The sequence below is a fragment of the Carcharhinus amblyrhynchos genome, chromosome 8 (assembly GCF_965287045.1).
Source record: "Carcharhinus amblyrhynchos chromosome 8, sCarAmb.v2.hapA, whole genome shotgun sequence".
NCBI classification, from domain to species: Eukaryota; Metazoa; Chordata; class Chondrichthyes; order Carcharhiniformes; family Carcharhinidae; genus Carcharhinus; species Carcharhinus amblyrhynchos.
The window spans coordinates 83,111,983-83,125,894 of record NC_137331.1 but is presented as its reverse complement, the minus strand read 5'-3'; the positions used below and the strand labels follow the sequence as shown (position 1 = coordinate 83,125,894).

The following is a 13,912-nucleotide window of genomic DNA, read 5'->3' as shown; positions in this document are numbered from 1 at the left end:
ACCACATTTATTTTCATGTATTTTTGTGAAAAGTCATCCTGTTCCTGTTAAAAGTAAGATTGAGAGGACTAATTTAGATGAATAGTTTGGAATTAAGAATAAATGTAACGAAGAGGCAAAGTAGTTTAAAATAGTAAGAGGAAGATGTATCTCAGGGTAGATAGGAGAAATGTCAAAAAAGATAATAAAGGATAGTGGGTGAAAAGTGGAAAGGAAAAGTAATATGAATAGGCCAGAGTTGCCGTTTTTAATCTGTAAATACCCAAAACATGAGAAATAGAAAGACCTGTTAGTTAGGTGCATTGGCCATGCTAAATTCTCCCTTAGTGTACCCGATCAGGTGCCGGAGTGTGGCGACTAGTGGATTTTCACTTCATTGCAGTGTTAATGTAAGGCTACTTGTGACACTAATGAATAAACTAAACTAAAACCAAAACTATGGAAATTAGAGGCACTAAACAAAGGGAAATTGTACATTGTTGACAGGAACATGACTACAGTTGAGATAGGTCAGGGAGCTGAATACTTCTCGATACAAAATAGTTAGATGTGGAAGAGAAGAAAGGGTTGGGGTGAGCTTGTTAATTATGGACGAGGACTTTGGTTTAGAAAAGAATGGTGCTTATGTGTGAATTGAGTTAAAGAATGTGAGATGCTAGTCAGTCTTCCATGGACTTTCAGGTGAATTGGGGTTGGCAATAATTGGACTTTAATGCTTTCTTAATTAGTAGATTATGTGGTGCAACAGTGGCACATCTGCTTCCACATCTGAAGGTTGTATGTTCAAATCACATCAGGCTCACAGCAGCTTGGATATTTTTGGTTGAGGAAGATGGTAGCTGAGTAGTAATGTCACTGGGCTGGCAATCCAGGGGTCCAAACTAATGCTCTGAAGAAAACAAATTCAAATCCTACAGCAGCTGATGTAATTTAAATTAATTTTTAAAAATCTGGAATTGAACTCTAGTCTAGCCTCAGTAATGATAACTATGTAGTCATGGATAAGTGATTAAGGTGATAGGTTAGAAATCCACTGTGGTATCCCCATGTAAATTCAAACCTTGCTGACTACAGTTCTCATTATTATTGTAGTCATGGCCAAGTGGTTAAGACAATGGATTTGAAATCCATTGCGTCTCCCTGCATAGGTTCAAATCCTGCCGACAAAGCTTCTGGTGATTCCTAATTTTAATCATGTTCCTACAGAATTAATTATTGGCTAAATGAAATGAGAAGCTTCTAATATAGGAGGATGCAGACCTAAATAACACAAGGAGGACATCTATTCCATGCTTCATCCATCCATGGCAGGACAGTGCTTAGCTGTCTCACAGGACCAGGGACCCGGAATTGATACCAGCCTCAGATGACTGAAGTTTGTGGTGCTCCAGTTTCCTCCCACAGCTCAGAGATGTGTAGAGTAGGTGGATTGCCCATGCTAAATTGCCCTTTAGTGTCCCAAGATGTGTAGGTTAAGGGGATTAGCAGGGTAAATATGTAGGCTGCAGGTATAGGGTGGGGTTGGGCCTGGGTAAGATGCTCTGTTGGAGAGTTGGTGCAGACTTGATTGGCTAAAAGGTCTCCTTCACTATATTCAATGATGCTATCCCACTTGGACAGGGTTCTAAAATGTATTTAGTTTAGGATGTGACATGTTTATTGGCTGAGTGATTTCAAATGTGGACTGATTGTCTCAGTTGGACCATGATAAAGGCGGATTGTGGAGTAATCCATGTTGGAGCTACATGCTTCATGTGCCAATTAGACACCATAGAAAGATCAAAAATCCTGCAACTGGACAGTCTGTAAATTGAACTCTCTCTCAACAACAAATTAATCTCAACCCCAAACAAAAATACTGTTTATGCAAATAAACATTCGTGGCACTTCACCATTTGTTGAGTCTTTCTGAAGTCAGTAAGGAGACTTACTTATTTACATCTTCAGCCATGAGCCTGGGCTCTCCTAGAGCAAGAGTCAGATGTTTTGCATCTTGTGAACCCTCCGCACCCAGACCTCGGAGGCAGGTTCAGTTGAGGCTGTCAAGAAGGAATTGGATTATTTATATGAAATCAAAGAGTGTGCAAGATTATTGGGTAAAGACAAGGGAATGGCATTGGGGTTAGTTTTGCTCTTTTTGAGAGTTGGCAGACATGACTATCTGAATGGCCTCCCTGTATGATGCAACCATTCTGTGAATCTGTGAAAAATCATGTTGAATTGAGTGGTGGCTGCAAAACAAAACTAAAGGCCACTTCCTCCCTGCTGTTTCTCTGAAATGATGTGAAGATGCTGACGTTGGACTGGGGTGAACACAATAAGAAGTCTCACAACACCAGGATACAGTCCAACAGGTTTATTTGTTAGCAAAAGCCACTAGCTTTCGAAGCGCTGCTCCTTCATCTGGTGAGTGGGATTTCAGTTCACAAACAGGGCATATAAAGACACAAACTCAATTTACAAAATAATGGTTGGAATGCGAGTCTTTACAGGTAATAAAGTTTTAAAGGTACAGACAATGTGAGTGGAGAGAGCGTTAAACACAAGTTAAAGAGATTGTATTGTCTCCAGCCAGGACAGTTTGTGAGATTTTGCAAGCCCAGGCAAGTCATGGGGATTACAGATAGTGTGACATGAACCCAAGATCCCGGTTGAGGCCGTCCTTGTGTACGGAACTTGGCTGTCGGTCTCTGCTCAGCGACTGTGTTGTGTGTTGTGAAGGCCGCCTTGGAGAACGCTTATGTGAAGATCAGAGGCTGAATGCCCGTGACCGCTGAAGTGTTCCCCAACAGGAAGAGAACGCTCCTGCCTGGTGATTGTCGAGCAACATTCATTCATCCATTGTTATAGCATCTGCATGGTCTCCCCAATGTACCATGCCTCAGGACGTCCTTTCCTGCAGCGTATCAGGTAGGCAACATTGGACAAGTTGCAAGAGTATGTGCCGTGTACCTGGTGGACGGTGTTTTCATGTGAAATGGCATTCCTGTCGATGATCTGGCATGTCTCGCGGAGGTTGCTGTGGCAGGGCTGTGTGGTATTGTGGTCATTGTTCTCCTGAAGGCTGGGTAGTTTGCTGTGGACAATGGTTTGTTTGAGGTTGTGCGATTGTTTGAAGATAAGAAGTGGGGGTGTGGGGATGGCCTTGGCAAGATGTTCGTCTTCATCAATGACATGTTGAAAGCTCCGGAGAAGATGTCGTAGCCTCTCCGCTCCGGGGAAGTACTGGACGACAAAGGGTACTCTGTCTGCCGTGTCCTGTTTGTTTTCTGAGGAGATCGGTACGATTTTTTGCTGTGGTGCATCAGAACTGTCAATCGATGAGTCGAGCACCATATCCTGTTCTCATGAGGGCATCTTTCTGCATCTGGAGGTGTCTGTTGCAATTCTCCTCATCTGAGCAGATCCTGTGTATATGGAGGGCTTATTCATAGGGGATGGCTTCTTTGACATGTTTAGGGTGGAAGCTGGAGAAGTGGAGCGTCGTGAGGTTATCCGTGGGCTTGTGATACTGTGAAGTGCTGAGGTGACCGTCCTTGATGGAGATGCATGTGTCCAAGAATGCATTCGATGCCAGAGAGTAGTCCATGGTGAGTCTGATGGTGGGATGGAATTTGTTGATGTCAGCATATAGTTGTTTCAATGATTGTTCACCACGAGTCCAAAGGGAGAAAATGTCATCGATGTGTCTAATGTATAGCATAGGTTGAAGGTCCTGTGCATTGAAGAGGTCTTGTTCGAACTTGTGATGAAGATGTTGGCCTATTGAGGTGCAAATTTGGTCCCATGGCTGTTCCGTGTGTCTGGATGAAGAACGGGTTGTTGAAAGCGAAGATATTGTGGTCCAGGATGAAGCAGATGAGTTGTAAAATTGCATCTGGAGATTGGCAATTGTCGGCCTTGAGTACTGAAGCAGTTGCAGCAATGCCATCATTGTGGGGGATGCTAGTGTAGAGTGCCGAGACATCCATTGTGACGAGGAGTGCTTCTGGTTCAACTGCTCCATGTGTGCTGAGTTTCTGTAGGAAGTCTGTAGTGTTGCGACAAAAGCTGGGGGGTTGTTTGTACAATGGATTTCAGGATGCCCTCGAAGTAGCTGGAGAGGTTCTCGCACAGGGTCACCTGAAACAACTGTATGCTGACATAAACAAGTTTCATCCCACCATCAGACTCACCATGGACTACTCCCTGGAATTGGTTGCATTCCTGGACACACGCATCTCCATCAAGGATGGCCACTTCAGCACTTCATTGTACCACAAGCCCACAGACAACCTCGCAATGCTCCACGTCTCCAGCTCCCACCCTAAACACATTAAAGAAGCTATGCCTTATGGACAAACCCTGCATATACACAGGATCTGCTCAGATGAGGAGGATTGCAACAGAAACCTCCAGACACTGAAAGATGCCCTCATAAGAATAGGATATGGCGCTCGACACATCGATCAACAGTTCTCTGATGCGCCACAGCAAAAAACCGCACCGACCTCCTCAGAAGACAGGACACAGCGGACAGAGTACTCCTTCGTCGTCCAGTATTTCCCGGAGCAGAGAAGCTACGACATCTTCCCTAGAGCTTTCATAAGAACATAAGAAATAGGAGCAGGAGTAGGCCATCCAGCCCTTCGAGCCTGCCCCGCCATTCAATAAGATCATGGCTGTTCTGTTGCTGCTCAGTTCCACTTTCCTGCCCTCTCCCCATAACCCTTAATCCCCTCTCCTATTAAAAACCCATCAACCCGCGTCTTAAAAATATTTAGCGAGGCAGCCTCCACCACTTCAACGGGCAGAGAATTCCAGAGATTCACCACCCTTTGAGTGAAGAAGTTCCTCCTCAACTCCGTTCTAAACCGCCCCCCTTTTATCTTGAGGCTGTGCCCCCTAGTCCTACTGTCTTTTTTGAGCGGGAAGAGTCTTTCCACCTCTATCCTATCCATCCCATTCATCATCTTATACGTCTCAATGAGATCTCCCCTCATTCTTCTAAACTCCAATGAGTACAAGCCCAGTTCATTCAGCCTCTCCTCATAGCTCAACCCCCTCAACTCCGGTATCAGCCTAGTAAACCTCCTCTGCACTCCCTCCAAGGCCAAAATATCTTTGCGCAGGTGCGGCGCCCAAAAATGCACACAGTACTCCAGTTGCGGCCTCACCAAAGCCCTATACAGCTAGCCCAGCTTCATAGTTTCTCCTACCCTTCCTTATCAACTTCTTTGTCAATCTTTGTTGACATTTAAACCTCTCCCAATCCTCTTCTCGCCCACTACTCTTAGCTACTCTAAATTCCTCCGCTTTTAGTTTAACACTTTCCTTCACCTCCTTCGTTATCCACGGCTTATTACCTCTTATTACAACATGTCATTGATGAAGATCTCGCCAAGGCCATCCCCACACCCCCACTTCTTGCCTTCAAACAATCGCACAACTTCGAACAGACCATGGTCCACAGCAAACTACCCAGCCTTCAGGAGAACAATAACCACAACACCATACAACCCTGCCACAGCAACCTCTGCAAAATGTGCCAGATCATCAACACAGGTGCCATCATCTCACGTGAGAACACCATCCACCAGGTACACGGCACATACACTTGCAACTCGGCCAATGCTGTCTACCTGATACACTGCAGGAAAGGACGTCCCAAGGCATGGTACATTGGGCAGACGCTATGACAACAGATGAATGAATATCGCTCGACAATCACCAGGCAAGAGTTCCTGTTGGGGAACACTTCAGCAGTCACGGGCATTCAGCCTCTGATCTTTGGGTAAGCGTCCTCCAAGGCGGCCTTCACAACACAGTGCAGAATCACTGAGCAGAGACTGATGGCCAAGTTCCGCACACATGAGGACGGCCTCAACCGGGATCTTGGATTCATGTTGCCCTATCTGTAACCCCCACGACTTGCCTGGGCTTGTGAAATCTCACAAACTGTCCTGGCTGGAGACAATACACATCTCTCTAACCAGTGCTTAACCTTTCTCCACTCACATTGTCTGTATCTTTAAGACATGATTACCTGTAAAGACTCGCATTCCAACCATTATTTTGTAAATTAAGTTTGTGTCTTTATATGCCCTGTTTGTGAACAGAACTCCCACTCACCTGATGAAGAAGCAGTGCTTCGAAAGCTAGTGGCTTTTGTTACCAAATAAATATGTTGGACTTTAACCTGGTGTTGTGAGATCTCTTACTGTATCTCTCTGAAAGTCAACAGACGGCATAAGAAAATATTGATGGTGGAACAATTATTTGAAAAACTTTTCTTCTCTCTTTCAGAAAGCCATTGAATTTAATCCCAAAGATGCAACATCAATTCATTTAATGGGATTATGGTAACAACTTTGATATTTTAACAATTATTAAAACTCACCAGTGGGACCTAGAGCATCTGATGTGGCTGCTTTTAAACATTTTGTTGTACCATTCTGTTTAAGAGCATGTAACTAAATTATAAGCTTTCATCTATCTATTTGCAGTTACCTCCATACACAGTGCAATTAGAGGCTAATTTATAAACCTGTTGAATACTAGTGCTTAAATCTAACTCAACTCTGCTGTGTGTGTGCAACCTGTGGTGCGTTGAGAGAGGTGTAGTTAAAGTTGCTGCAATCTCAACCCTGAAAATGGTGCAGACTGTTGATCCCACATCAAGATAGAACATAGAACACTACAGCCCAAACAGGCCCTTCGGCCCACGAGTTGCGCCAATCACATCAACACCTACCAATCTATAGACCTATCTATAACCCCCAATCCCATTAAATTCCATATACTCATCCAGGAGTCTTTTAAAAGACCCCAGCGAGTCCGCCTCCACCACCACTGACGGCAGCCAATTCCATTCACTCACCACCCTCTGAGTGAAAAACTTACCCCTAACATCACTTCTGTACTTGCCTCCCCGCACCTTCAATCTGTGTCCTCTCGTAGCGACCATTTCAACCCGGGGAAATAGCCTCTGAGAATCCACCCTATCTATTCCACTCAACATTTTATAAACTTCTATCAGGTCGCCTCTCAACCTTCGTCTCTCCAGGGAAAAGAGTCCCAGCTCCCTCAACCTAACTTCATAAGGCATGCCTCCCAGTCCAGGCAACATCCTTGTAAGTCTCCTCTGTACCCTTTCAATAGCTTCTACGTCCTTCCTATAGTGAGGCGACCAGAACTGCGCACAGTACTCCAAATGAGGCCTGACAAGGGTCTTATAAAGTTGCAGCATTACCTCCCGATTCCTAAACTCAATCCCTCAATTAATGAAGGCCAGTACACCATACGCCTTCTTGACCACATCCTCCACCTGCGAGGCCGATTTAAGAGTCCTGTGGACCCGGACCCCAAGATCCTTCTGCTCTTCAACACTACTAAGACTCCTGCCCTTGATAGTGTACTCGCTCATCCCATTGGTTCTGCCAAAATGGACGACTACACATTTATCCGTGTTGAAGTCCATCTGCCACTTCTCCGCCCAGTCCTGCATCCTATTTATGTCCTGCTGCAACTTTTGACATCTTTCCAGACCATCCACAACACCACCGACCTTCGTGTCATCAGCGAACTAACTTACCCATCCCTCCACTTCCTCATCTAGGTCATTTATGAAAATGACAAACAGCAAGGGTCCTAGAACAGATCCCTGGGGCACTCCACTGGTGACTGACCTCCATGCCGAAAAAGACCCATCCACAACCACTCTCTGCCGTCTGCAGGCAAGCCAGTTCTGGATCCACAAGGCCAAAGGCCCTTGGATCCCATGCCCTCTCACCTTCGCAAGAAGTCTTGCATGGGGGACCTTATCAAACGCCTTGCTGAAGTCCATGTACACCACGTCCACTGCACTTCCTTCGTCAATGTGTTCAGTCACATTTTCGAAGAACTCAACCAGGCTCGTAAGGCACGACCTGCCCTTGACAAAACCATGCTGACTATTTCTGATCATGTCAAACCTCTCCAAATGCTCGTAAATCTTGTCCCTCAGAAGCCTCTCCATCAGCTTACCAACCACTGAGGTCAGACTCACCGGTCGGTAATTTCCCGGGCTATCTCTGTTCCCTTTCTTGAAAATAGGAACTACATCTGCAATCCTCCAATCTTCCGGAACCTCTCCCGTCTCCATTGACGACGCAAAGATCATCGCCAGGGGCTCTGCAATCACTTCCCTCGCCTCCCACAGTATCCTGGGGTACATCCCATCTGGTCCCGGCGACTTATCTATCTTGATAGAATTCAAAAGTTCTAACACATCCTCCTCCTTAATATCCACATACTCAATCTTTTCCATCTGCTGCAAAACCGTAGCAAAATCTCCCAGATCAGTTTCCACTGTGAATACTGAGGCAAAGTACTCATTAAGCACCTCTGCCATTTCCTCTGGTTCCACACAGACCTTTCCCCCTTCACCTTTTATAGGTCCTATCCCTTCTCTTCTCATCCTTTTACTTTTCACATATTTATAGAAGGCCTTGGGATTCTCCTTAATCTTACCCGCCAAGGCCTTCTCATGACCCCTTCTGGCTCTCCTAATTTCCCTTTTAAGCTCCTTTCTACAATCCTTATACTCCTCAAGATCCTTAACATCTCCTAATTCCCTGAATCTTTTGTACACCTTTCTTTTCCTCCTTATTAGGTTCACCACAGCCTTCGTGCACCACGGTTCCCGCGACCTACCAAAACCCCCTTGTCTCATCGGAATGTTGTCATGCAGAGCTCCAGACAAACATTCCTTGAACATCTGCCACCTTCCTTCGGTACTTTTCCCTAAGAACGCCTCCTTCCAGTTTATTTGTCCAAGTAACTTCCTGACTTCTTCGTATCTCCCCTTACTCCAGACAAACACCTTCCTAGCCTGCCTGATCCTATCTCGTTCCAATGCAATTGTGAAGGAGATAGAATTATGATCACCATTCCCAAGATGCTCTCCTACCGAGAGATCCATCACCTGTCCTGGTTCATTCGCCAGTACCAGGTCAAGTACAGCCTCTCCTCTCGCAGGCTTATCCACATACTGTGTCAGGAAACCTTCCTGAACACACCTAACAAACTCCTCCCCATCCAAACCCCTTACCCTAGGGATATTCCAGTCGATGTTTGGGAAATTGAAGTCTCCCATCACGACAACTCTGTTATTAATACATCTCTCCAGAATCTGTTTCCCTATCTGCACCTCAACTTCCCTGTCACTATTGGGTGGCCTATAGAATACACCCAGCAAAGTTTTCGACCCTTTGCTGTTCCTGACTTCCACCCACAGAGACTCAGTAGATAGTCCCTCCACGGCATCCTCCTTCTCTGCAGCCATGACACTGTCCCTGACCAACAGTGCCACTCCACCACCTCTTCTGCCACCCTCCCTGTCCTTCCTGAAGCATCTGAATCCTGGCACCTGAAGTACCCAGTCCTGTCCCTGAGACATCCAAGTCTCCGTAATGGCCACCACATCACATTCCCAAGCAGCAATCCACGCCCTAAGCTCATCTACCTTATTTACTACACTCCTGGCGTTAAAATAGATACACTTCAGCCCCTCAGTCTCGGCATTACCCTTCTCCACCCCGTCTAACCTCCCTCTCATACTGCCTGCAGTCCTTCCCTACCTGGGAGCTAACCTCCTCCGTCCCAGTCTCCCCATCACAATTCCCTCCCCCCATCCTTTCTAGTTTAAAGTCCCCCCGGTAGCCTTAGCCAGTCTTCCCACCAAGATATTGGTCCCCCTGGGATTCAAGTGCCACCCGTCTTTACTGTACAGGTCACACCTGCCCCTAAAGAGGTCCCAGTGATCTAGGAACCGAAATCCCTGCCCTCTGCACCAGTCCCTCAGCCACGCATTCAGCCTCCACCTCATTCCATTTCTTCCCTCATTCTCCCGTGGCACAGGCAGCAATCCTGAGATTACTACCTTCGCTTTTCTCTTCCTCAGCTGCCTACCCAGTTCCCTATAGTCCCTTTTCACGATTGCCTCCCTCTTCTTGCCTACATCAGCAGTACCTATATGCACGACAACCTCTGGTTCCTCACCCTCCCCTTTCAGGATGTCTGGGACACGCCCAGAGACATCCCGAATCCCAGCTCCAGGGAGACAAACCACCATCCGCGACTCACGTCTACGTCCACAAAAACGCCTGTCCGCCCCCCTCACTGTGGAGTCCCCTATTAGCACTACCTTTCTACTCTCTTTTTTAATTTTTTGACTTACTGGCTCAGCTCCAGAGACCTGGCCACCGCTTCCTCCCTCAGATGAGCTGTCCCCCCCCCCCCAGTAGTACCCAGGCCGGAGTACTTATTTTGAAGGGGGACATCCACCAGCGTGCTCTCCATCACCCGAGGTTTCCCCTTCCTAATAGTTACCCAAGTGCCCTCTTCCCGTTGCCCTGGTGTGACTGCTTGCTGATAGCTCCTGTCAATTATCTCCTCACTCTCTCTAATGAGCCGAAGGTCCTCAAGCTGCATTTGCAGCTCCTTAACCTGGTTCCGTAGGGTCTGCAGCTCCACACACCGAGCACAGGTGTGGATGTCTGGTAGACCAGGAGCCTCCAAGACCTCCCACATGTTGCACTGGCAACAACATACTGGCCTCACGCCCATACTTGCCCCTTTAAGTAACCCAGAGGAAAAAGCAAAAAAACTTATAACTTACCTTGCCTCACCCTTATCTCTTTGGCCCTGTGAGCCAAAGCCCTTACAGCACACTCATACTGGGTGAAATTATCCCAGAAAAATTCTAAGTGCTGAATTTGCGTAAAAACTGGAGTAAATACTGCTGTTTTTTCTCAGTGGGATTTTCAAAATGAATCTCCCACACTATGAACATCACAAAATGCCCTAGCGTGAATCACTCTAAAAATCAAGGCGTGGGGCCCATTCCCATGGGAGAGGCCGGCAGCATAGCGTTGAGCGGGTCACTCTGACTGCGCCCATCTATCAACTCAATCGCTGGCCAGCCCCATGACTCCACATTACTGGCCTTGTGAACTTCCCCACAACCAAATCACTGCCCTCCTAGACGTGTCTGGGCCAGCTCCAAATCCCCCCGCAGCCCTGAATCTCCCACCTTGATGGCCAGCCCCAATTGCTTTCATCCCTCCCTCTATCACTGATCCCCAGTGCAGAGTGGCAGCAGGACACCTCCACTGATCTATCTCCTAGAGGCTCTGGCCCCACCCCCTTGGCAGTGCCCAATAACTGGTGGGCAGTGCCAGGGGCCTGGCTGGCATTGTCAAACTGGCAATGTCCAAGGGGCACCCCCCCACCACCCCCCCTCCAGGAGGGTCTTTATGGCCCTTCTTCACTCCAACAAGGTTGGGCCACTATCACCCCACTAGTGGAGTTAAAGTTGATGATGCCAGAAATTTAGCAACTTGGGATATATGGAGGCTAAAGCAGCTAGCAGGAAGCCCAATACACAGCTTCTGCTGATGTTTCCCATCCCACTGTGTTGCTAGAGCAGTGCAGTGGGCTGGGAGAATCACCCTTGTTATATTTATTGACATAACAAAATAAAGATTGTTTGTATGTTTGTTTGTTTGTAACCCATTAATCAGGTGATGCTGAATTCTAAATCATAACATGTATAATTCTTCACATTCCTTTCTTTCTAGGTGTTTCACATTTGCAGAATTACCCTGGGTCCAACAGAAGATAGCTGCCATGTTCTTTGCTACACCACCAAACTCGTCTTATGAAGAGGTAATGTAAATCCATTGATTTTTTTTTTGTAGGCCAGTGTGAAATTGCCAACACTTGTTTGTGTTGGTCATCTCCAAGCAAAACATTATTTGTCTCCAACTTTAATTTTCTGAACATTTCCCCATCACTGTTTTTCTGAGATTAAATCTGGATTTTACTCTCCAAAAAGATGGAACAGGCTGGGCCTCTTTTCTGTCAGAGTGTAGACTAAGAGTTGATTGGAGGTCTTTTAAATTATGTGAGGGTTTGATAGGGTAAATGTAGAAAAGATACTTCTGTTTATAGGGAATCCAAAATCAATGGTCTTGAAGATAAGATTCCATAATGATATAGCACAGAAAGAGGCCATTGGCCCACGTGCCTAAGCTGGCTCTTTGGTAGAATAAATGTGCTACTCCCATTTACCTGATCCCTCCTAATAGCTGCACAACTTTTCCCTTCATGTATTTATTTGTTATTATTTATTTTGTAAGTTGCTACTGAAACTGTTTCTATCACCTTTTTAGATTCCAGATCATCACAACTCACTATTTCAAAAGAAAGCTTCCGAATGTCACCTCTAGTTTTTTTGCCAATTACCTTAACTCTTTGTCCTCTGGTTACTTATGCTTATTCTGCTGGAAATAGTTTTTCCTTACTCTACGAAATGTGTTCATGATTTTTGAATGCTTTCCATTAAATTTCCCCCTAATCTTCTTTGTTCTAAGATCAATCCCAGCTACCCCATTCTCTCCACTGAAATGCTTCAATCCCTGATGCCATTCTAGTGAATCTATCCCTCTCAATGGCCTTGACATCCTTCCTAAAATGAGTATTCTATCACACTCCTATTTAGGGCCTTGTAATTGGTGGCCACCCTTTGGGGAGTCAGGAGGTGAGTTACTTGCCAGAGAGTTCTTGGACTCTGTCCTGCTCTTGTAGTTGCAGTATTTATATGGCCAATACAGTTAAGTTTCTGGTCAAAGGCAACCCCAGAGTGCTGATTGTGGGGAATTCAGCAATGGTGATGGTATCAAGGGAAATGATTAGAATCTGTCTTGTTGGAGATAGTCGTTGTGTGAGGAAAATGTTTCTTATTACATGAAATTATGGAAGATGCTAAAATTTCAAAGCATTTTTGTTGCAGGCTCTCCTATATTTTAACAAAGCTGAGGAAGGTAGGAGATTACTAAAACAAATTCATTCAATTACATGAAGTTGTATCATGCTGAACTATTAAATAATGCACTTTAAATTAATAAATGTGTTTCATTCATTTAATTTATAAAGTTGCAAGCTGTATTAAATTATGTACATTGCTTCATTGCAGATGTAATCATTACTTTCACAGTGTTGACATGCATAAGTTTGCAGATGCTGCAAAGTTTAGAAATATAGCAGTCTTCAGGAGGATGTAGATAGACCAGTGAAATGGGAAGATGTATTTTAATGCAGAGATCTGTGAAGTGGTGAAAGGAAAAATCATGAGGCAGTATAAGTTAAATGGTATAAGAACAGAGAGGGTGGGGGAGGAGGGGTGGGATAAGTGGGGCCAGGGTTCACGTAATGAGATATTTGAAGTTGGTTGTTCAACTGCTAAGGTTTTTTTTAAATATAAAAAATACATACGGATCATCATCTGTATAAATGTTACTGATTTGAGAGACAGCAGCACATTCAAGTATACTGAACTGGAGATGATTCTGTCCAATTCTAGATTTAAGAAAGAATGCCAAAGCCTTGGAAAGAATTGCACCAAGAATGAGGGCTTTCAATTGTCTGGGAAATCTGTGCATTGCCCTAAAGGGTGGTGGAGTGCGATTCGGCCGTTACTTGTAAAAGGGAATTGAATCTCAAATTAAAAAGGAATCATATGCAGGGCAGTGGGATGTATAGAACTATTCAAAGCAGGCTTCACATCCTCACATCCTCCCACATATCTATAGATGTTTGCACAGTATTATGTGTTTACTATTTAATCTCTTGAGGAATTTGGTTGCAGAATATATTCGAGAAATTAAATATCTTAATAATGTGAAGATTGCTTCAAGTATTGGCCTTACTATTCACATCTGAAACAACCTTATGAAAATATGACTAAGGGTAGAATCAAATCTTCCCACTGGGGGTCAAGAATATGCACTTCGTCATGTCTTTAATGAATTACTTATTTAGTGATTGGGTTTTTTCAGAATGAGAACCAGTTCCTTATATTGTAATGAGATAATGAACAAAGTCTGAATTA

At 45.1% G+C, this 13,912-nt stretch overlaps 1 protein-coding gene across 4 annotated transcripts in view; it reads left to right on the top strand.

The window, feature by feature from the left end:
- rmdn1 (regulator of microtubule dynamics 1) overlaps positions 1-13,912 on the top strand; it is a 38,979-nt gene that overhangs the window by 19,605 nt on the left and 5,462 nt on the right. For all 4 annotated transcript variants that reach the window (XM_080194359.1, XM_080194356.1, XM_080194355.1 and 1 more), the window contains exons 6-8: positions 6,286-6,341; positions 11,601-11,688; positions 12,815-12,845. In XM_080194359.1, coding sequence (XP_080050485.1) covers positions 6,286-6,341; positions 11,601-11,688; positions 12,815-12,845 — 175 coding nt within the window. The remainder of the gene's footprint in view (positions 1-6,285; positions 6,342-11,600; positions 11,689-12,814; positions 12,846-13,912) is intronic.